Source organism: Salmo salar, chromosome ssa01, assembly GCF_905237065.1.
Source record: "Salmo salar chromosome ssa01, Ssal_v3.1, whole genome shotgun sequence".
In the NCBI taxonomy this organism is placed as follows: Eukaryota; Metazoa; Chordata; class Actinopteri; order Salmoniformes; family Salmonidae; genus Salmo; species Salmo salar.
The window spans coordinates 99,700,729-99,724,842 of NC_059442.1; the positions used below are offsets into that span (position 1 = coordinate 99,700,729).

Consider the following 24,114-nt stretch of genomic DNA (forward strand, 5'->3'; position numbering starts at 1 on the left):
CACCAGTTACTTTTTATTGTGCTGCTGCTGCTAATGTTGTAGCTATCAATTGTCCCGTTAGCAATAGTCCATATTAGCAGACTTAAATGTTAAACTTCACATTCCTCTAGTAAAGGCAACTTATTGTTATAATCAATAAAATGTCCTCGACATATGGTCAGCTTGGTTGGTATCGATCGTTTTCAGTTTATCGTTCCAGCTCTAATATGAACTAGAGTGGAGTGTTTGAATTTTTGTTGTATTAATGCTATTTAATCTCTCCTCAGACTAATATTATTCTGTTTGTCCTGTGGGTACCATTGCCACTGTTCCACCCCTTGTGTTGCGCTGTCATGGTGTATTTGTAATCAATTTTTCATTTGTAAGAGTCAGCTTTTTAAACCAACATGGCTCAGTTTAAATTGTTTTTACATTGTAGTTAGGGTTCATAAGGGGGAAAGGTTAGGATGTGACCTGGCTGAGAGGGTTGTTCAGACGCCCAGAGGGTTGTTCAGACGCCCAGAGGGTTGTTCAGACGCCCAGAGGGTTGTTCAGACGCCCAGAGGGTTGTTCAGACGCCCAGAGGGTTGTTCAGACACCGAGGCCAAAAAGAGTGGACTACTAAAGTCTTGGGTTGGAGAGTGTTAGAAAAAGAGTAGTGTAACTTCAGGCCAGGGGAAAGGCCAGGGGTGCAGTGTGCTGCGTTAGAGGTTTTCACATGGGAAACAAGACTGCAGCCTGGAAAAGACATTATGTCCTGGGATGAATTTTCACCCCTACCTCCTCACCCCCCTTTCCCATCCGACAGACGATTCTCTTTATTATGCCAGCAGGGAAAGTCCATAAGAGGCTAGAATTTAGTTTGACAGCCCTCCCCCTCTACCCTGTCCTCCATACAGAGAAGATATCATTCATAATAGGGTTGAGATTGATATGATTGAGACACTACTGTGGGGGCTTCATCTTAGTGATGTTGAACTATCACACTACTGTGGGGGCTTCATCTTAGTGATGTTGAACTAACAGCAGCAATGTCCTATCACACAACTGTGGGGCTACATCTTAGTGATGTTGAACTATCACACTACTGTGGGGGCTTCATCTTAGTGATGTTGAACTAACAGCAGCAATGTCCTATCACACTAAATGGTTGACAGAATATTCTGACTCATTTTCCATGGTCCTTCTGAGCTAAGAAGACGATTGAAAAGTTTATATTTTTCAGAAAACTTCCCCTGTAAGATGTTAACGTTACCTTGTATAGATGTTAACGTTACCCTTTGAATGTATGTTTATATTTAAAGTAGTATAGATGTTTAATATAGATGTTCACATTACCTTTGAACGTGGTCCCCAGATGAGTCACCACTGAATTCTTGTGGACTAATTTCATCTTGTCCTCTAGTGAATGGATCTAGGAGAGAGAGAACAGTAGAAGACTAAAAAAGCACTGAATCAGTAAAGGCATTCCTTTTCTGGTAACACTAATTGTGTTAACATGCTTAAAATAACTTTGATGTGTTATACATACAGGCTTAGAAAGTGTTACCATTTTTATTCAAGTGGTTCTGTTCCTTTAAAATGACCAGTACTGACAGTCTGTGGGAGATGAATACTGGCCTGCTACAGTGAGGGAAAAAAGTATTTGATCCCCTGCTGATTTTGTACGTTTGCCCAATGACAAAGTGGGCAAACGATCAAAATGATCAGTCTATAATTTTAATGGTAGGTTTATTTGAACAGTGAGAGACAGAATAACAACAAAAAAATCCAGAAAAACACATGTCAAAAATGTTATAAAATTGATTTGCATTTTGATGAGGGAAATAAGTATTTGACCCCTCTGCAAAACATGACTTAGTGGCAAAATCCTTGTTGGCAATCACACAGGTCAGACGTTTCTTGTAGTTGGCCACCAGGTTTGCACACATCTCAGGAGGGATTTTGTCCCACTCCTCTTTGCAGATCTTCTCCAAGTCATTAAGGTTTTGAGGCTGATGTTTGGCAACTCGAACCTTCAGCTCCCTCCACAGATTTTCTATGGGATTAAGGTCTGGAGACTGGCTAGGCCACTCCAGGACCTTAATGTGCTTCTTCTTGAGCCACTCCTTTGTTGCCTTGGCCGTGTGTTTTGGGTCATTGTCATGCTGGAATACCCATCCACGACCCATTTTCAATGCCCTGGCTGAGGGAAGGAGGTTCTCACCCAAGATTTGACAGTACATGGCCCCGTCCATCGTCTCTTTGATGCGGTGAAGTTGTCCTGTCCCCTTAGCAGAAAAACACCCCCAAAGCATAATGTTTCCACCTCCATGTTTGACGGTGGGGATGGTGTTCTTGGGGTCATAGGCAGCATTCCTCCTCCTCCAAACACGGCGAGTTGAGTTGATGCCAAAGAGCTCCATTTTGGTCTCATCTGACCAGTTGTCCTCTGAATCATTCAGATGTTCATTGGAAAACTTCAGACGGGCATGTACATGTGCTTTCTTGAGCAGGGGGACCTTGCGGGTGCTGCAGGATTTCAGTCCTTTACGGCGTAATGTGTTACCAATTGTTTTCTTGGTGACTATGGTCCCAGCTGCCTTGAGATCATTGACAAGATCCTCCCGTGTAGTTCTGGGCTGATTCCTCACCGTTCTCATGATCATTGCAACTCCACGAGGTGAGATCTTGCATGGAGCCCCAGGCCGAGGGAGATTGACAGTTCTTTTGTGTTTCTTCCATTTGCGAATAATCGCACCAACTGTTGTCACCTTCTCACCAAGCTGCTTGGCGATGGTCTTGTAGCCCATACCAGCGTTGTGTAGGTCTACAATCTTGTCCCTGACATTCTTGGAGAGCTCTTTGGTCTTGGCCATGGTGGAGAGTTTGGAATCTGATTGATTGATTGCTTCTGTGGACAGGTGTCTGTTATACAGGAATCAAGCTGAGATTAGGAGCACTCCTTTTAAGAGTGTTCTTCTAATCTCAGCTCATTACCTGTATAAAAGACACCTGGGAGCCAGAAATCTTTCTGATTGAGAGGGGGTCAAATACTTATTTCCCTCATTAAAATGCAAGTCAATTTATAACATTTTTGACATGCGTTTTTCTGGATTTTTTTGTTGTTATTCTGTCTCTCACTGTTCAAATAAACCTACCATTAAAATTATAGACTGATCATTTCTTTGTCAGTGGGCAAACGTACAAAATCAGCAGGGGATCAAATACTTTTTTCCCCTTACTGTATGGTCATCCAGGGGTTAGTGAGTGAGAACGATCTGTCGACAACGTGTGTGAGAGAAAGTGTGTGAGAGAAAGTGTGTGTGTGGGAAGGAGCAGGGTAATTGCTTCTAAGGTTACAGCGAGAGTAAACAATGTTCTATGTAATTAAGTTAATCTAGAAAGAGACCAGCAGTCATTAAGGATGGCTGGAGGGTGAAACAGTTCTGGAAGGAAGAGAGGAATACAGTGGTGCGGAATGAGGGATGTACTGTGAAGAAAGACAAACCATGACCAACTGATGCCCTTTTCCTACTACTGAACCAAGCTGTACTGGGCTAACCTGATAACACCGCCACTACTGAACCAAGCTGTACTGGGCTAACCTGATAACACCGCCACTAATGAACCAAGCTGTACTGGGCTAACCTGATAACACCGCCACTAATGAACCAAGCTGTACTGGGCTAACCTGATAATACCGCCACAATTGCTGGAACCACAATGGAAAGGTCAATGTGAAAAGAACACTTCAAGCCAGCAGAGTATGGTTCGGCTTGGTATCGTACTGTGATCACCCCTTGACACTCACCCTGTCGACAAAGTGCTGTTCCTTCAGCCTGGCCTCACTCAGCAGGGTGGTCTTCTCAGCTAGCTGGGCCTGCAGCTCCTCCACACCCATCTGAAACAACACAATCATCAATAAAACACATGAGTAACAAATCAATACAGACATTTAGGTCTTGTTTTAGACCTTCCTCCTAAATGAATGGGGAAAAGGTTTTTGAATGGTTTCAGAGCTCCCTTGAAAAGATATTCCAATCTCAATGGGATTCACCTGGACAATGTATCAATAAAATACATGTGACTTAACTAGGATAATCATGTGAGTAAATCATGGACATATAGTGCAATACTTATAGTAAATAGAGTGCTATTTAGGACGCAGACAATATCTCTGAGGGGGTTAATTGGGAACAGGGATGGAAGAGGTGTGTTCCAGACCTGGGGTCAGATAATATTCAGATATTTTATCTGGGCTTAATGGAGCATGCCTGGTGCAATGGAACCGCTAGAACGATTTTGGATAGTAATTTTGAATAGTAATTGAACCCATGTATGGATGGAGGATGGAAGAGGTGTACTGCCTCTTTAAAACTCCTGTTTTCCAAAAGAGAACATTCCAGTCTGATTCGAGAGATCCTGACAGCATCCAGCAAGCTCTGGAGACCAGCCACCTAACTCAAAGAACCCTGACCACAGCATAGTATGTACACAACATGCTTTGACAATTACTTTGAACGAAACTCAAGTCTAAAGTGGGGGTCTGTTGTTAACACACACACACACACACATACATACACACGCACAGACAGGCAGGCACGCGCAGACAGGCAGGCACGCGCAGACAGGCAGGCACGCGCAGACAGGCAGGCACGCGCAGACAGAAAGGCAGACAGAAAGGCAGACAGAAAGGCAGACAGAAAGGCAGACAGAAAGGCTGGCACGCACGCACAGACAGGCACACACAGGCACGCACAGACATGTACACACACACAGACAGGTGCACACATACACACAGACACAGATGCGCACACATACACACAGACACAGATGCGCACACATACACACAGACACAGACAGGCGCGCACACATACACACAGACAGGCGCGCACACATACACACAGACACACACAGGCGCGCACACACACAGGCGCGCACACACACAGGCGCGCACACACACAGGCACACACACGCACAGACAGGCGCACACACGCACAGACAGGCGCACACACACACGCGCACACACACGCACACAGACAGGCGCACACACACACACACACAGACAGGCGCACACACACACACACACAGACAGGCGCACACACACACACACACAGACAGGCGCACACACACACACACACAGACGGGCGCACACACACACACAGACGGGCGCACACACACACACAGACGGGCGCACACACACACACAGACGGGCGCACACACACACACAGACGGGCGCACACACACACACACAGAGGGGCGCACACACACACACACAGACAGGCGCGCACACACACAGACAGGCGCGCACACACACAGACAGGCGCGCACACACACAGGCGCGCACACACACACACACACACACACACAGGCGCGCACACACACACAGGCGCGCACACACACACACACACACAGACAGGCGCGCACACAGACAGGCGCGCACACACACACACACAGACAGGCGCGCACACACACACACACAGGCGCGCACACACATACACACACACAGACAGGTGCGCACACACACACAGACAGGCGCACACACACACAGACAGGCGCACACACACACAGACATGCGCGCACACACAGACGGGCGCACACACACACACAGACGGGCGCACACACACAGGCAGGCGATCGCGCACACACACAGGCAGGCGATCGCGCACACAGACGGGCGCACGCACACACAGACGGGCGCACGCACACACAGACGGGCGCACGCACACACAGACGGGCGCACGCACACACAGACGGGCGCACGCACACACAGACGGGCGCGGGCGCACACACACAGACGGGCGCACACACACACACAGACGGGCGCACACACACACACACAGACGGGCGCACACACACACACAGACGGGGGCACACACACACACACAGACGGGCGCACACACACACACACAGACGGGCGCACACACACACACACAGACGGGCGCACACACACACACAGACGGGCGCACACACACACACAGACGGGCGCACACACACACACAGACGGGCGCACACACACACACAGACGGGCGCACACACACACAGACGGGCGCACACACACACACAGACGGGCGCACACACACACACAGACGGGCGCACACACACACACACAGACGGGCGCACACACACACACAGACGGGCGCACACACACACGGGCGCACACACACACACGGGCGCACACACACACAGACGGGCGCACACACACACAGACGGGCGCACACACACACAGACGGGCGCACACACACACAGACGGGCGCACACACACACAGACGGGCGCACACACACACAGACGGGCGCACACACACACAGACGGGCGCACGCACACACAGACGGGCGCACGCACACACAGACGGGCGCACGCACACACAGACGGGCGCGCACACACACACACACAGACAGGCGCGCACACACACACACACAGACAGGCGCGCACACACACACACACAGACAGGCGCGCACACACACACACACAGACAGGCGCGCACACACACACACAGACAGGCGCGCACACACACACACACAGACAGGCGCACACACACACAGACAGGCGCACACACACACACAGACAGGCGCACACACACACACAGACAGGCGCACATACACACACACACACACACAGACAGGCGCACACACACACACACAGACAGGCGCACACACACACACAGGCGCACACACACAGACAGGCGCACAGGCGCACACACACAGACAGGCGCACACACACAGACAGGCGCCGCGCACACACACACACACAGACAGGCGCGCGCCCGCACACAGACAGGCGCGCGCGCACACAGACAGGCGCGCGCGCACACACAGAGACGGGCGCGCACATACACACACACACACAGGCGCACACACACACACACAGACAGGCGCACACACACACACAGGCGCACACACACAGACAGGCGCACAGGCGCACACACACAGACAGGCGCACACACACAGACAGGCGCGCGCGCGCACACAGACACAGCGCGCGCGCACACACAGACAGGCGCGCACACACAGCACAGCCAGCGCGCCGCACACAGACAGGCGCGCGCACACACAGAGACGGGCGCGCACACACACAGACGGGCGCCACACACACAGACGGCGCACACACACACAGACGGCGCACACACACACACACAGACGGGCACACACACACACACACAGACGGGCGCACACACACACACACAGACGGGCGCACACACACACGGGCGCACACACACACGGGCGCACACACACACGGGCGCACACACACACACACGGGCGCACACACACACAGACGGGCGCACGCACACACAGACGGGCGCACGCACACACAGACGGGCGCACGCACACACAGACAGGCGCGCACACACAGACAGGCGCGCACACACACACACACAGACAGGCGCGCACACACATACACACACACAGACAGGTGCGCACACACACACAGACAGGCGCACACACACACAGACAGGCGCACACACACACAGACAGGCGCACACACACACAGACAGGCGCACACACACACACAGACAGGCGCACATACACACACACACACACACAGGCACACACACACACACACACACACAGACAGGCGCACACACACACACAGGCGCACACACACAGACAGGCGCACACACACAGACAGGCGCACACACACACACACACAGACAGGCGCACACACACAGACAGGCGCACACACACAGACAGGCGCCGCGCACACACACACACAGACAGGCGGCGCGCGCACACACAGACAGGCGCGCGCGCGCACACACAGACAGGCGCGCGCACCGCACAGACAGGCGCGCGCACACACACACACACACAGACAGGCGCGCGCGCGCACACACACACACACAGACAGGCAGGCGCGCGCACACACAGGCAGGCAGGCAGGCAGGCGCGCGCACACACACACACACACACACACACACACACAGACAGGCACGCGCGCGCGCACACACACACACAGGCAGGCGCGCGCGCACACACACACACACAGACGGGCGCACACACACACACAGACGGGCGCACGCACACACACAGACAGGCGCACGCACACACACAGACAGGCGCACGCACACACACAGACAGGCGCAAGCACACACACAGGCAGGCGATCGCGCACACACAGGCGGGCGCACACCACGGCGACACACAGGCGGGCGCACGCACACACAGGCGGGCGCACGCACACACAGGCGGGCGCACGCACACACAGGCGGGCGCACGCACACACAGACGGGCGCACGCACACAGACGGGCGGGCGCACACACAGACGGGCGCGGGCGCACACACAGACGGGCGCGCACACACACACAGACGGGCGCACACACACACACAGACGGGCGCACACACACACACACAGACGGGCGCACACACACACACACAGACGGGCGCACACACACACACACAGACGGGCGCGCACACACACACAGACGGGCGCGCACACACACACAGACGGGCGCACACACACACAGACGGGCGCACACACACACAGACGGGCGCACACACACACAGACGGGGCGCACACACACACAGACGGGCGCACACACACACAGACGGGCGCACACACACACAGACGGGCGCACACACACACAGACGGGCGCACACACACACACACAGACGGGCGCACACACACACACACAGACGGGCGCACACACACACACAGACGGGCGCACACACACACACAGACGGGCGCACACACACACACACAGACGGGCGCACACACACACACACAGACGGGCGCACACACACACACACAGACGGGCGCACACACACACACAGACGGGCGCACACACACACACAGACGGGCGCACACACACACACACACACAGACGGGCGCACACACACAGACGGGCGCACGCACACACAGACGGGCGCACGCACACACAGACGGGCGCACGCACACACAGACGGGCGACGCACACAGACGGGCGCACGCACACACAGACGGGCGCACGCACACACAGACGGGCGCACGCCACAGACGGGCGCACGCACACAGACGGGCGCACGCACACACAGACGGGCGCACGCACACAGACGGGCGCACGCACACAGACGGGGCGCACACACAGACGGGCGCGGGCGCACACACAGACGGGCGCGGGCGCACACAGACGGGCGCGGGCGCACACAGACGGGCGCGGGCGCACACAGACGGGCGCGGGCGCCACACAGACGGGCGCGGGCGCACACACAGACGGGCGCGGGCGCACACACAGACGGGCGCGGGCGCACACACAGACGGGCGCGGGCGCACACACACAGACGGGCGCGGGCGCACACACACACACAGACGGGCGCGGGCGCCACACACACACAGACGGGCGCACACACACACACACACACGGGCGCACACACACACACACACGGGCGCACACACACACACAGACGGGCGCACACACACACACAGACGGGCGCACACACACACACAGACGGGCGCACACACACACACACAGACGGGCGCACACACATAGACGGGCGCACACACACAGACGGGCGCACACACACAGACGGGCGCACACACACAGACGGGCGCACACACACAGACGGGCGCACACACACACACACAGACGGGCGCACACACACACACACAGACGGGCGCACACACACACACAGACGGGCGCACACACACACACACACAGACGGGCGCACACACACACACACACACACGGGCGCACACACACACACACGGGCGCACACACACACAGACGGGCGCACACACACACAGACGGGCGCACGCACACACAGACGGGCGCACGCACACACAGACGGGCGCACGCACACACAGACGGGCGCACGCACACACAGACGGGCGCACGCACACACAGACGGGCGCACGCACACACAGACGGGCGCGGGCACACACACACAGACGGGCGCACACACACACACACAGACGGGCGCACACACACACACACACACACGGGCGCACACACACACACACGGGCGCACACACACACACAGACGGGCGCACACACACACACAGACGGGCGCACACACACACACACACAGACGGGCGCACACACACACACACAGACGGGCGCACACACACACACACAGACGGGCACACACACACACACACAGACGGGCACACACACAGACAGGCGCACGCACACACACAGACAGGCGCACGCACACACACAGACAGGCGCACGCACACACACAGACAGGCGCACGCACACACACAGACAGGCGCACGCACACACACAGACAGGCGCGCGCGCGCACACACAGACAGGCGCGCGTGCGCACACACAGACAGGCGCGCGTGCGCACACACACACACACACAGACAGGCGCGCGCGCGCACACACACACACACACACACAGACAGGCGCGCGCGCACACACACACACAGGCAGGCGCGCGCACACACACACACACAGGCAGGCGGCGCGCGCACACACACACAGGCAGGCGCGCGCGCACACACACACACACACAGGCAGGCGCGCGCACGCACACACACACACACACACACACACACACAGACGGGCGCACGCACACACACAGACAGGAGCACGCACACACACAGACAGGCGCACGCACACACACAGACAGGCGCACGCACACACATAGACAGGCGCAAGCGCACGCACAGACAGGCGCAAGCGCACGCACACACAGGCGCGCGCGCACACACACAGGCAGGCGATCGCGCACACACACAGGCAGGCGATCGCGCACACACACAGGCAGGCGATCGCGCACACACACAGGCGGGCGCACACGCACACACAGGCGGGCGCACGCACACACAGACGGGCGCACGCACACACAGACGGGCGCACGCACACACAGACGGGCGCACGCACACAGACGGGCGCACGCCACAGACGGGCGCACACACACACAGACGGGCGCACGCACACACAGACGGGCGCACGCACACACAGACGGGCGCACACACACACAGACGGGCGCGGGCGCACACACACACACACAGACGGGCGCACACACACACACACAGACGGGCGCACACACACACACACACAGACGGGCGCACACACACACACACAGACGGGCGCACACACACACACAGACGGGCGCACACACACACACAGACGGGCGCACACACAGACGGGCGCACACACACACACACACAGACGGGCGCACACACACACACAGACGGGCGCACACACACACACAGACGGGCGCACACACACACACAGACGGGCGCACACACACACACACAGACGGGCGCACACACACACACACAGACGGGCGCACACACACACACACACGGGCGCACACACACACACAGACGGGCGCACACACACACACAGACGGGCGCACACACACACACACACAGACGGGCGCACACACACACACAGACGGGCGCACACACACAGACGGGCGCACACACACAGACGGGCGCACACACACAGACGGGCGCACACACACAGACGGGCGCACACACACAGACGGGCGCACACACACAGACGGGCGCACACACACAGACGGGCGCACACACACACACACAGACGGGCGCACACACACACACACAGACGGGCGCACACACACACACACAGACGGGCACACACACACACGGGCGCACACACACACACACACGGGCGCACACACACACACACACGGGCGCACACACACACACACACGGGCGCACACACACACAGACGGGCGCACGCACACAGACGGGCGCACGCACACAGACGGGCGCACGCACACACAGACGGGCGCACGCACACACAGACGGGCGCACGCACACAGACGGGCGCACGCACACACAGACGGGCGCACGCACACACAGACGGGCGCACGCACACACAGACGGGCGCACGCACACACAGACGGGCGCACGCACACACAGACGGGCGCACGCACACACAGACGGGCGCGGGCACACACAGACGGGCGCACACACACACACACACAGACGGGCGCACACACACACACGGGCGCACACACACACACAGACGGGCGCACACACACACACAGACGGGCGCACACACACACACACAGACGGGCGCGCACACACACACACACACAGACGGGCGCGCACACACACACACACACAGACGGGCGCACACACAGACAGGCGCACGCACACACACAGACAGGCGCACGCACACACACAGACAGGCGCACGCACACACACAGACAGGCGCACGCGCGCGCACAGACAGGCAGGCAGGCGCGCGCGCACAGACAGGCAGGCAGGCGCGCGCGCACAGACAGGCAGGCAGGCGCGCGCGCACACACACACACAGGCAGGCGATCGCGCACACACACACACACAGGCAGGCGCGCGCGCACACACACACACACAGGCAGGCGCGCGCGCACACACACAGGCGGGCGCACACGCACACAGACGGGCGCACACACACACAGACGGGCGCACACACACACAGACGGGCGCACACACACACAGACGGGCGCACACACACACAGACGGGCGCACACACACACAGACGGGCGCACACACACACAGACGGGCGCACACACACACAGACGGGCGCACACACACACAGACGGGCGCACACACACACAGACGGCCGCACACACACAGACGGCGCACACACACACAGACGGGCGCACACACACACAGACGGGCGCACACACACACAGACGGGCGCACACACACACAGACGGGCGCACACACACACAGACGGGCGCACACACACACAGACGGCGCACACACACACAGACGGGCGCACACACACAGACGGGCGCACACACACACAGACGGGCGCACACACACACAGACGGGCGCACACACACAGACGGGCGCACACACACAGACGGGCGCACACGCACAGACGGGCGCACACGCACAGACGGGCGCACGAGCACAGACGGGCGCACGAGCACAGACGGGCGCACGAGCACACACACGGGCGCACGAGCACACACACGGACGCACGCGCACACACACAGACGGGCGCACACACACAGACGGGCGCACGCGCACACACACAGACGGGCGCACGCGCACACGCACAGACAGACGCACACACACAGACAGACGCACACACACAGACAGACGCACACACACAGACAGACGCACACACACAGACAGACGCACACACACAGACAGACGCACACACACAGACAGACGCACACACACAGACAGACGCACACACACAGACAGACGCACACACACAGACAGACGCACACACACAGACAGACGCACACACACAGACAGACGCACACACACAGACAGACGCACATACACAGACAGACGCACATACAGACGCACACAGACCCACACAGACGTTTTACTCCACAACTAAGCAGAAGATTAGTGAAACTAACTGTTCATCTCTGTTAGAACTATAACTTATAAAGGACCTGAGGGTAGGCCTACATCGACTGGCTTAACTTTCCACACTGAACCGGTAATCTTTCTTCCGTCAGACACATGGCTGTTTCAAATACAGGTCCACAGAGAGGTTGGATCAACACAGTTTCAGTTGGTGTGGAGGTGTGTCTGTCTGTCTGTCTGTGTGTGTGTCCTTTGTGAGGGGGGCGAGCAGGAAACTGTATTACTGTATTGCTTCAACAGAAACCCATTGTAAATGTCATCTATCCAATCCAAGCCTACTTAAACACACCGTATTGAAACACAGGCTCCAGTCTATATAGAGAAAATGGTGCCATTTGGGACTCGTACCATTAGTTTCTAGCATCTGCGCAGTCGGTGGCTGTGTCCCAAATAACACCCTATTCCCTTTATAGTGCACTACTTTCGGCCAGAGATCTATGGGTCCTGGTCCAAAGTAGTGCACTAAATAGGGAATCATTTGGGACACACAGTCAGTGGGAAAATACCACAGATATGGCAACCTCTTGACATCCTGTCTGCGGGGGTAAATTAAATACAGTCTGTGTAAACCGGTTAACCTGTAGTGACGGGGGTGGCGATAGCCTCAAAGTTAAGATAGGCAGGCCAGTAACCAGAGGGTTGCCGATTTGAATCTGGCAGAAGTGACCCAAGCAACCAGTGGGCAGTGGTAGTTAACCCCCAAACTGCTCTGCGGCTAATGCTACTGTATTTTGCTAGCTGTGCTGCTAGCTTCACCCTGTAAACATGGATGAACTGAGATACTGTACCTCTCCACTGGCGCTGTGGGTCCTTGCCTGCAGGTCCTCCAGCTTTTTCTGTACCTGACACACTCTGTCCCCCATCTCCTCCTCTCGACTCTGACGGGAAGAACAGGAAAATCACAGCTAGTCATTTCCTACAGTGTTTCATCTCTTACAAAATACTCAAAAACGTCCCCCTTTTCTTCTTTTTGTCATTTTTTTTAATAAAGTTCTTTGTCTGCACATTTTGTTGTATTTCCATTTATTTTGTCCCAAATATTTCAGCTAAAAGCCCTTCCGTGTGGATCAGTATAGTCTGATATCACAGTATTGTCAGTCCGTGTGTTACTCTGCTTCAGGCCTCCCTACTTTAATTATGTCTGGTGATGCGTGGGAGAAGACAACTAAAGTAAAAGTTGACTTAGCTGAGCAAAGTCAAACCTCAACCTATTTTTCCTGATTAAATTTTTATTTCACCTTTATTTAACCAGGTAGGCTAGTTGAGAACAAGTTCTCATTTACAACTGCCACCTGGCCAAGATAAAGCAAAGCAGTGTGACACAGACAACAACACAGAGTTACACATGGAATAACACAATAAAAAAGTCAATGACACAGTAGAAAAGAAAGAAAGTCTATATACAGTGTGTGCAAAAGGCATGAGGAGGTGGGAAAGAAATAGGCCATAGGAGCGAATAATTACAATTTAGCAGATTAACACTGGAGTGATAAATGAGCATATGATGATGTGCAAGTAGAAATACTGGTGTGCAAAGGAGCAGAAAAGTAAATAAAAGAAAAACAGTATGGGGATGAGGTAGGTAGATTGGGTGGGCAATTTACAGATGGACTATGCACAGCTGCAGCGATCGGTTAGCAGCTCAGGTAGCTGATGTTTCAAGTTGGTGAGGGAAATAAAAGTCTCCAACTTCAGCGATTTTTGCAATTCGTTCCAGTCACTGGCAGCAGAGAACTGGAAGGAAAGGCGGACAAATGAGGTGTTGGCTTTGGGGATGATCAGTGAGATATACCTGCTGGAACGTGTGCTACGGGTGGGTGTTGTTATCGTGACCAGTGAACTGAGATAAGGCGGAGCTTTACCTAGCATAGACTTATAGATGAACTGGAGCCAGTGGGTCTGGTGACGAATATGTAGCGAGGGCCAGCCGACTAGAGCATACAGGTCGCAGTGGTGGGTGGTATAAGGTGATTTGGTAACAAAACGGATGGCACTGTGATAGACTGCATCCAGTTCGCTGAGTAGAGTAATGGAAGCTATTTTGTAGATGACATCGCCGAAGTCGAGGATCGGTAGGATAGTCAGTTTTACTAGGGTAAATCTATGAGGAAAACTATGAGGAAAAAAAACAACTATTATGCAGAATATTTCAAGCAATCCTCTCACTGGCAGAATTGACATCTTTCAGTTGTGCGGTCTGACTGAGCTGATCTGCCCGGCTCTCCCACACAGCTCCCAGGCGGTCTCTTCAGTCACTCGTCAATCTTTTGAACTAATGTGAAGCCAGGACATTGGACTTGTAGCTAACCTCAACTAGAAACAATGTTTACTCTCTCTTAATTTCATTTAGGCAATTTTAGCTTTGATTACATCAGAAGCTCTACTTTCCCCATGTGTGCAGTTATTCATTCATCTGTGTTGCCACTATCATGCCGTGGTCTGCAAATGAGAGTTGCGGTTGCTTTTTTCTTATGGGATTTTTCTTATGCTATTTGTTAAATATTTGGACTACAGTAATAGATTTTTGGAAAGCTCAAATTCTCTGCTTTTAAAGGAAACCACTGATTTACCCCCCTTGACAGTTATGATGGGGAGAAAATCAGAGCTGTAAATTGTTTAACCTGTAGCCAAGGCTTTATAGCCTTTATGGTTAACTATGGCTGGCATTGGTAACAATATCAATGTTGCCAGCTTTACGAGGGCATAGCTGGACAAGGCTATGTGAATGACTTAAAACTAGGCTAAAATTGTCCAGAGTTTTAGTCGACTGATAATAACTAAAACTAACGAAGGATGACATTACTAAAATGTGACGAAGACTAAAAAGTATTTAAGACTAAATCTAAACTAGCTGCCAAAATGAAGACTGCTAGAGACTGACAGGAGGGAGGTGGCTCCATGTCAGTAATAGTTTCATGAGGATGGGTGGAGTACATGTACTTTTCCTTTAAAGTTCAAAGCTGAAAAATGTCAGGAACTGATAGGAGTTTCCGTATGATAGTGCGTACTAGTGTTTTCACGATACTTGTATCATAATACTCTGAGAATCATGGCATGGAAATAACAGGAAGAGGCCAGATTATTCTGAGGAAAACCATCCTAATGTTGGGCCAGTAACTCCTACTTATAATCTACTTTCTTAAACCAAACCAGTTAGTCTGTGTATAATGATTAATATCAATAGTCAATAGTCTAATCTAACCCTATACGTTAAATTGCACGGTCTACGTAGCTACACAGTAATAGCTGTAGTTACATAGGAACTACAATATAATTACCTTGACATTCATGTGTTATTCATTCGTACTGTACCTGGAGGACCTGCTCATATCGTTGGACCGTTCTGTTTAAGTCATCATCTTTCTGGGCGATCACCTTCTGGAGCTGATTGGTCTCCTCCCGATGGCTGTCCATAAGCTCCACCTCCACACTCTGGGCCTTCTCTGGTTGGAGGAGAAGAGAGGAGTGAGGAAAGAGAAGGAGGAGTATGAGGAGGAGTGCTGATATAGGATCAGTTTGGCCTTCTAAATCAAATGAAATTGTATTAGTTACATGCGCCGAATACAACAGGTTTGATCATTTGATCTAACCTTACAGTGAAATGCTTACTTACAAGCCCCTAACCAACAGTGCAGTTGAAAAAAAAATACAGATAAGAAAAAGAGATAAAGAAAAGAGATAAAAGTAACAAGTACTTAAAGAGCAGCAGTAAAAAACACACACACACACACACACACACAGGGGGGTGCCGGTACAGAGTCAATGTGCGGGGGAACCGGTTAGTTGAGGTAGTATGTACATGTAGGTAGAGTTAATTAAAGAGACTATGCACAGATGACAACAGAGAGTGGCAGTGGTATGGAGAGGGGAGGGGGCGCAATGCAAAGTCTGGGTAGCCATTTGACTAGCTGTTCAGGAGTCTTATGGCTTGGAGGATAGAATAAGCTGTTTAGAAGCCTCTTGGACCTAGACTTGGCGCTCCAGCACCGCTTGCCATGTGGTAGCAGGGAGAACAGTCTATGACTAGGGTGGCTGGAGTCTGACAATTTTCAGGGCCTTCCTCTGACACCGCCTGGTATAGAAGTCCTGGATGGCTGGAAGCTTGGCCCCAGTGAAGTACTGGGCCATCGCACTACCCTCTGTAGTGCCTTACGGTCGAAGGCTGAGAAGTTGCCATACCAGGCAGTGATGCAACCAGTTAGGATGCTCTCAATGGTGCAGCTGTAGAACCTTTTGAGGATCTGCATGCCAAATCTTTTCAGTCTCCTGAGTGGGAATAGGGTTTGTCGTGCCCGCTTCATGACTGTCATGTTGTGCTTGGACCATGATAGTTTGTTGGTGATGTGGACACCAAGGAACTTGAAGCTCTCAACCTGCTCCACTGCAGCTGCGTCACTGATAATGGGGGTGTGCTCGGTCCTCTTTTTCCTGTAGTCCACAATCATCTCCTTTGCCTTGATCACGTTGAGGGAGAGGTTGTTGTCCTGGAACCACACGGCTAGGTCTCTGACCTCCTCCCTATAGGCTGTCTCGTTGTTGTCGATGATCAGGCCTACCACTGTTGTGTCTTCGGCAAATTTAATGATAGTGTTGTAGTCGTGTCTGGCCGTGCGGTCGTGGGTGAACAGGGAGTACAGGAGGGGGCTGAGCACGCACCCCTGAGTGGCCCCTGTGTTGAGGATCAGTGTGGCGGATGTGTTGTTACCTACCCTTACCACCTGGGGGCGGCCTGTCAGGAAGTCCAGGATCCAGTTGCAGAGGGAGGTGTTTAGTCCCAGGATCCTTAGCTTATTGATAAGCTTTGACGGTACTATGATGTTGAACGCTGAGCTGTAGTCAATGAATAGCATTCTCACATAGGTGTTCCTTTTGTCCAGGTGGAGTGCAATAAAGACTGCATCATCTGTGGATCTGTTGGGGCGGAATGCAAATTGGAGTGGGTCTCGGGTTTCTGGGATGATGGTGTTGATGTGAGCCATGACCAGCCTTTCAAAGCACTTCATGGCTACAGACGTGAGTGCTACGGGTCGGTAGTCATTTAGGTAGGTTACCTTAGTGTTCTTGGGCACAAGCATTATGGTGGTCTGCCTAAAACATGTTGGTATTACTGACACTGACAGGGAGAAGTTGAAGATGTCAGTGAAGACACTTGCTAGTTGTTCAGCGCATGCTCGCAGTACACGTCCTGGTAATCCTTCAGGCCCTGCGGCCTTGTGAATTACTCACATCGGCTGCGGAGAGCGTGATCACGCAGTCTTCCGGTACAGCTGGTGCTATCATGCCCGCTTAAGTGTTATTTGCCTCGAAGCGAGCACAGAAGTAGTTTAGCTCGTCCGGTAGGCTTGTGTCACTGGGCAGCTCTATGCTGTGCTTCCCTTTGTAGTCTGTAATGGTTTGCAGGCCATGCCACATTCGACGACTGTCAGAGCCAGTGTAGTACGATTCGATCTTAGTCCTGTGTTGATGCTTTGCCTGTTTGATGGGTTCGTCGGAGGGCATAGCGGGATTTCTTATAAGCTTCCGGGTTAGAGCCCTGCTCCTTGAAAGCGGCAGCTCTAGCCTTTAGTTCAGTACGGATGCTGCCTGTAATCCATGGCTTCTGGTTGGGGTATGTACGTACGGTCACTGTGGGGACAACGTCGTCGATGCAGGTATTGATGAAGCCAATGACAGATGAGGTGTACTCCTCAATGCCATTGGAGGAATCCCGGAACATATTCCAGTCTGTGCTAGCAAAAGAGTCCTGTAGCTTAGCATCTCTTCATCTGACCACATTTTTTGATCATACTGAAAAGGATGAAATGAACAGGAGGGACCTGATGCGCAATCAGATTTAACGTTCCTACTCTGAGGCGGCTTTTGAATACGGGCCCAGAATCTAAGCACGAAGTAGACCTTGAAACTCACATATTCCAAACCAGTCACTCACTTCCGCTATTGGAATGCAGTGTGAATGACTGGACTACAGTGAAAACATATGGTGATTCATTCAGAAAGAGACCGTTTCTTAACCGCTATTTCACCCCTATTGTTCTGTCTGAAAAGTCACTCATCTTTCAACTTAATTTCATTTAGAAAAAAATATTCAAATGAGTCCTACAAGGACACCAACACCAATTACACTTTCATGTACGTGGATTTTACTCAACTCCACACATTCATGACAAATGATAAAACAATTAAGAATTTGTATTGGTGAAGTTTGAGAGTATTGTTAGACTATAAACAAACAACTTAAACCATTGGTCACACAAGACAAATGTACTTTTGAAACATAATGATTAAAATTGTATATTCATTTTTAAGTGTTTTGGGCAGTGACAGTCTCAATGGTAATAGTAACATAAGTAGCTAGAAGCATAAACCAAATAAACTTGGTGAGGTGCTGACTAATAGAAAGTGAACTGTAGAAAAAGAAAGCTGAGAGTTTATTTATCTGAAGTTTCAATGGTAATACAGTGTCTCATCATGCAACGGCATGTCAGAAAACTCTGATTCCCTCTCACCAATGGTCTCCTTCACTGCAGCAGTCAGCTCCTGTTCTTTCAAAGCCATCTGTGTGTTGAACTCCCTCATCAGCTGCTTCAGGGACGAGTTGTGCTTCATCTCCAGATCTTCAACCTCAAGCCTGTTCAATGGAGGAGAATAACAAAATACAGTATGGATGGAGAGAAAACAGAGGAAGTACCACAAAGACAGAATTTGAAAGTAAAAACAGGAATAATAGAAAGGGAAATGAATGCAATTATTTTCTGAACTCAACTGACAAAGGGCTTTCTAAACAATTGTATTTGTTTGATTGGTTGTTTGACTACACTAAGGCAGAACATTAGGTCAAACTTACATGAGTTTCTTCTCGTTCTCTTGGGTCAACTCTTGCTTCACATACTCCAGGTCTTGCTGGTGTTCCTTCCTCAGGGTTCGCAGGTATTTCTGTAGCTTCTGCTTCTCCTGCACCGCCTTCGTAAGCTTATTCTGCATGGACGATAGAGATTCAGCATCCCCATCTTCCTGCGTCAGAGAGTGGTTCTCCCTCTCTTTGTATGCTGTAAGACTCTTGGTTTGCTCTGCAGTGCAATGTGCCACTACCTCCACTGCATTCTGACCCTGTGTTTCTAAGCGAGGCAATTCTGTATTTTGCTGTTCAATCAGTGCAGTCTTCTCAAGCAGATCTTCCTTGAGGTGGCTGATTTCAGCCAGAAGGTTGACTTTCTCCTCCTCCACTTCCTTGAGCTTCATCTCAACCTCCTCAAGCCTTGAGACAGTCTCATCTGCTTTGGTCTCCTCCTGGTTCGAATCATCTCTCCGATACGACAATAACGTTCCCTCGTACATGTTCTTCGAGCTCTCTTTCGCAAGTCTCTCGTCATTCCGAAGCTGCTCAAGATGCTTTTCTTGTTCTTCCTTACACTTGGCTAGGGCTTTCTCCTGGTTCAAAATGTCTTTCTGAAGCAACAATAGCTTTTCCTCGTACATGTCCTTCAAACTCTGTAAAGAGCTCTCTTTTTCCAGTCTCTCATCACTATGAATTTGCTGAATGTGTTTCTCCTGTTCTTCCTTCATCTTGGCCATGGCTTTCTCGAGGGATTTTCCTTTCTCCTCCAGGGTTTCCACCCCCTGCTTTTTTGTCGCTTCGTCTACCTTGGCCTCTTCCAACTGTGTCCGAAGGGCTTTGACAGTCTTTTCCTTCTCCTCGAGTTGTGAGGTCAACTGTTTCCGAATCTGACTGATTTTCTGCTCAGCTTTCTTCTTCAGCTCAGCCACTTTCCCAGCATTGTCTTTTGACAACTTCTCTTCAGCCACCTTCTGACTCTCATCTTTGGTCTCGAGAATCTCAGCCTTCGTCTTGTCAAAGGCTTCCCTCTGCCGCTCCAGCTCTTTTTTCAAAGTTTGGTTCTCTCTCTCCATGGACTGCAATTTCTCCTCTGTTGCCTGGACTAGATTTCCATTCTGGATTCTGAACTGCTCCTGAGTCTGTTGTAGACGCTCTATGAGCTCTCGTTTCTCACGCTCCCTGATACTGTGCTGCTGCGTCAGGTCAGCAGTTAGCTGCTCGCTCTCCTTTGTCTTGAGGACCAACTGCTCCTTCAGCTCAATTAGTCGGCTGTTGCAGCTCTCCACCTCCAAAGTAAGGGCACTGACTTTCTGCTCCTTTTCACTCAAGACTTGGTCCATCTCTGACTTGCTAATGGACTGATTGTCAATGCTGGCCATCAGCCTCTGTAAGGCCTCGTCCTTCTCAGAGATCTGTTTCTCCATATCATCAAGTCTGGTCTGCAATGACTTTACAGTATTGTGGTTCTGAGAGAACTTGGACTCTGCTTTCCTCTTGAACTCCGTGAGGTTGTTCTTGAAGGCGTCGGCTTGCTCCACTACATATTTCTTCTCTTTCTCTAGTCTGTCAATGGTCTCCGCCATTCGGCAAACAAGCCTCTCTCGCTCCTCCTTGTGCTGCTGATCAAGCAGTGATATGGCTTCATCCTTCCCCGTAAGGCTACCTGCTAACTGGGTCTTCAAGTCGTTTATGATACTCTGCAAGTTGCTGATATACACCACATTTGTTTTGACATTCTCTGAGATTGTTTGGTTTTCCTCACTGAGCTGTTCGATGGAAATGACTTTTTCTGAGAGAGCTTGAGAGTGATTTTCAGCCTCCCTCTGTAGAGACTCCCTCTCAGCAGTTAAGGCTTTGATATCATCTTTGTGTACATTTAGTTGAACAGTCATCTGCTCTAGTGAACTGCATAGGTTCTTCTTCCCCTCTGTACTCTGCTGGAGTTGCTTCTCCAAAGTGTGTATCCTGTCAACCTTTGTAAGGATAACGTTTTTAAGATGTGATATCTTCTTCTGATTACCCAGAACCCGGTCTTTCAGCTCGCTCACTCTGCTCTCAACTCGTTCAGAGAGCTGCTTCGTACCATCTTCGATGCTGGCCTCAATGTCCCGGCAGTAACGCATTAATACCTTGCTGATCCCAGCGAACTGCTTCTGCATTTCGTTTTCCTTGACTTCTAGTTGAAGAGAATGTTGTTCAAGTCTCCTCTGAACTGCCTCCCCTTCCTTACCCTTACAAGCCTCAAGAGCTTGAAGCTGCTTCTCAGTGTCTACAAACCTCTCAGACAGAGACTTGAGCTTCTCTCTTGCCTTATTCTCAGTCTTGTTCAGTTGATCCTGGAAGGAGTTCCTCTCATTAAGAGCAGTGTTTAGATTCCTCTCGACCGCCTCCATTTGCTTTTTGAACATTGCCTCAGCTTGAGATAAACTCCCCATCTTGACTGCGGCTTCCTTCAGTTCGGCTTGCAGTTTCTGCACAGTGGTCTGTCTCATCACCAACTCTTCCTTCAAGTCCATCACTTCCTGCACAACTTGCTCTTTTTCTTCCATGGTGGTTCCAAGCTGCTGGTTGACCTCCTCCACTTCCTGTATCTTCTTCTGTAGTATTTGTGTGTGTTTATCCTGCATTTCCTCTTCCTGTTGTCCCATCTTTTCCTGCCAATGATTCTCAAGCTTTTCCTTCTCTTGCTTATGGACTTCACACATCTTCTCTAGTTCTTCCTTGTGATAGGACTCAAGCTGGTACATAGCACTGCTCAGGCCTTCTGAACTTGTCTGAGACTCCAGGATTTTTTCTTTAAGTTTTTGTTCTTTCTGCTGTAGCTCTGACTCCTTCTTCGACAGTTGCTTTTTCAAAGATTCGTCTTGCTCCCGAAGCTTCTTCTTAAATTTATCCTGCATCTCTTTGGTCTTAGTTTTAAAATTCTCCATCTTTGTCTCCTGTGATTTCCACTTGGCCTCCATGTCTTTCTTAATGTTGTCCACCTTCTTCTCATGAACAGCCTTCTGGTCCTCTAGGTGTTTCTTTAGTCGTTTTTCTTCCTCTTGCTTAGTGTTCAGTTCGTCAGTGTAAGATTTATCCTGTTCAGAGAGCTCCTTCTTAGCCTGCTGCAACTGCTTCTCTAGCACTTCAAGCTCCTGTACCTTTTGTTGAAGAGAGTCCTCTTTCTGCTGGCAGTCACTTTGAGTTGTTTCCAGTTTATGCACAAAATCTTTTAATTGAGTCCTGCACTCTGAGAGTTCATCTCTAATCTTACTGAGTTGGGCGTTAGATTTCTCAAGGCCCTTCTTTTCTGATTGGGTCTGCTTTAAACTCTTTCTAAGCTCCTCCAATTCTTTAACCTTATCATTCCTGTCTTGAAGAACCATCTTGGACTCTTCTTTCAGGCTTTTCTCACAGACAAGTTGAGCCTCAAGCTCTTTAGCTTTCTCCTTCAGCACTATCGTCAACTTGTGGAGTTCGTCTTTTAGCATCTTCTCCATTCCTCCCAGGGACTGCTCATGCTGCAGCTTGATCTCCTCGATATCTGTACTGTGCTTGGTCAGCACCTCCTGCAGCCTCATCTCCGACTCCTGCCTGGCTGACCCACCAGCATTTTCAACTGCATCTAGTCTCTCCTCAAGAACCTGTTTGATCCTCAACACCTCCTGGAGCTCAAAGGAAAGGGCTTCCAGCTGAGTCTGTTTCACATCCAGCTTCTCCATTGTCCTCTGGTTCATGTCCTCTTCATGGGCTTGTAACTGGACCTCTTTCTCCTTCAAGATGGTCTCCACTTCAGCTCTGTGTTTTGCCCTGAGCTCCTCCATAGCAGCATTGTGTTGGGCTAAGGCCTCCTGATGCAGCTCTAGCTTGTGCTTCTCCATCTCCTCACAGTGCTTCTCCTCTAGTGCAGTCACCTCGTCCTTGTGTTTCTTCCTTAGCTCCTCCATCGGAGTAGAGAGATCATCTGTTGATGGAACTGATCCAGGTTGGGAGTACTTTTCCAGAGAGCTCTCGAGTTCCAGTATTCTCTGTAATGAGATGTGCAGTATTTATTGTGTG

The 24,114-nt window shown here is 51.8% G+C and overlaps 1 protein-coding gene across 4 annotated transcripts in view; it reads right to left on the minus strand.

The window, feature by feature from the left end:
- LOC106610982 (golgin subfamily A member 4) overlaps positions 1-24,114 on the minus strand; it is a 52,964-nt gene that overhangs the window by 11,626 nt on the left and 17,224 nt on the right. For 3 of the 4 annotated variants that reach the window (XM_045724820.1, XM_045724817.1, XM_045724821.1), the window contains exons 13-18: positions 20,083-24,083; positions 19,745-19,866; positions 16,551-16,681; positions 14,027-14,116; positions 3,773-3,862; positions 1,318-1,393 (exon numbers count right to left, since the gene is read on the minus strand). In XM_045724820.1, coding sequence (XP_045580776.1) covers positions 1,318-1,393; positions 3,773-3,862; positions 14,027-14,116; positions 16,551-16,681; positions 19,745-19,866; positions 20,083-24,083 — 4,510 coding nt within the window. Of the gene's footprint in view, positions 1-1,317; positions 1,394-3,772; positions 3,863-14,026; positions 14,117-15,294; positions 15,352-16,550; positions 16,682-19,744; positions 19,867-20,082; positions 24,084-24,114 lie in introns of those variants that run through there. The other variant, XM_045724826.1, reaches the window with a different exon arrangement.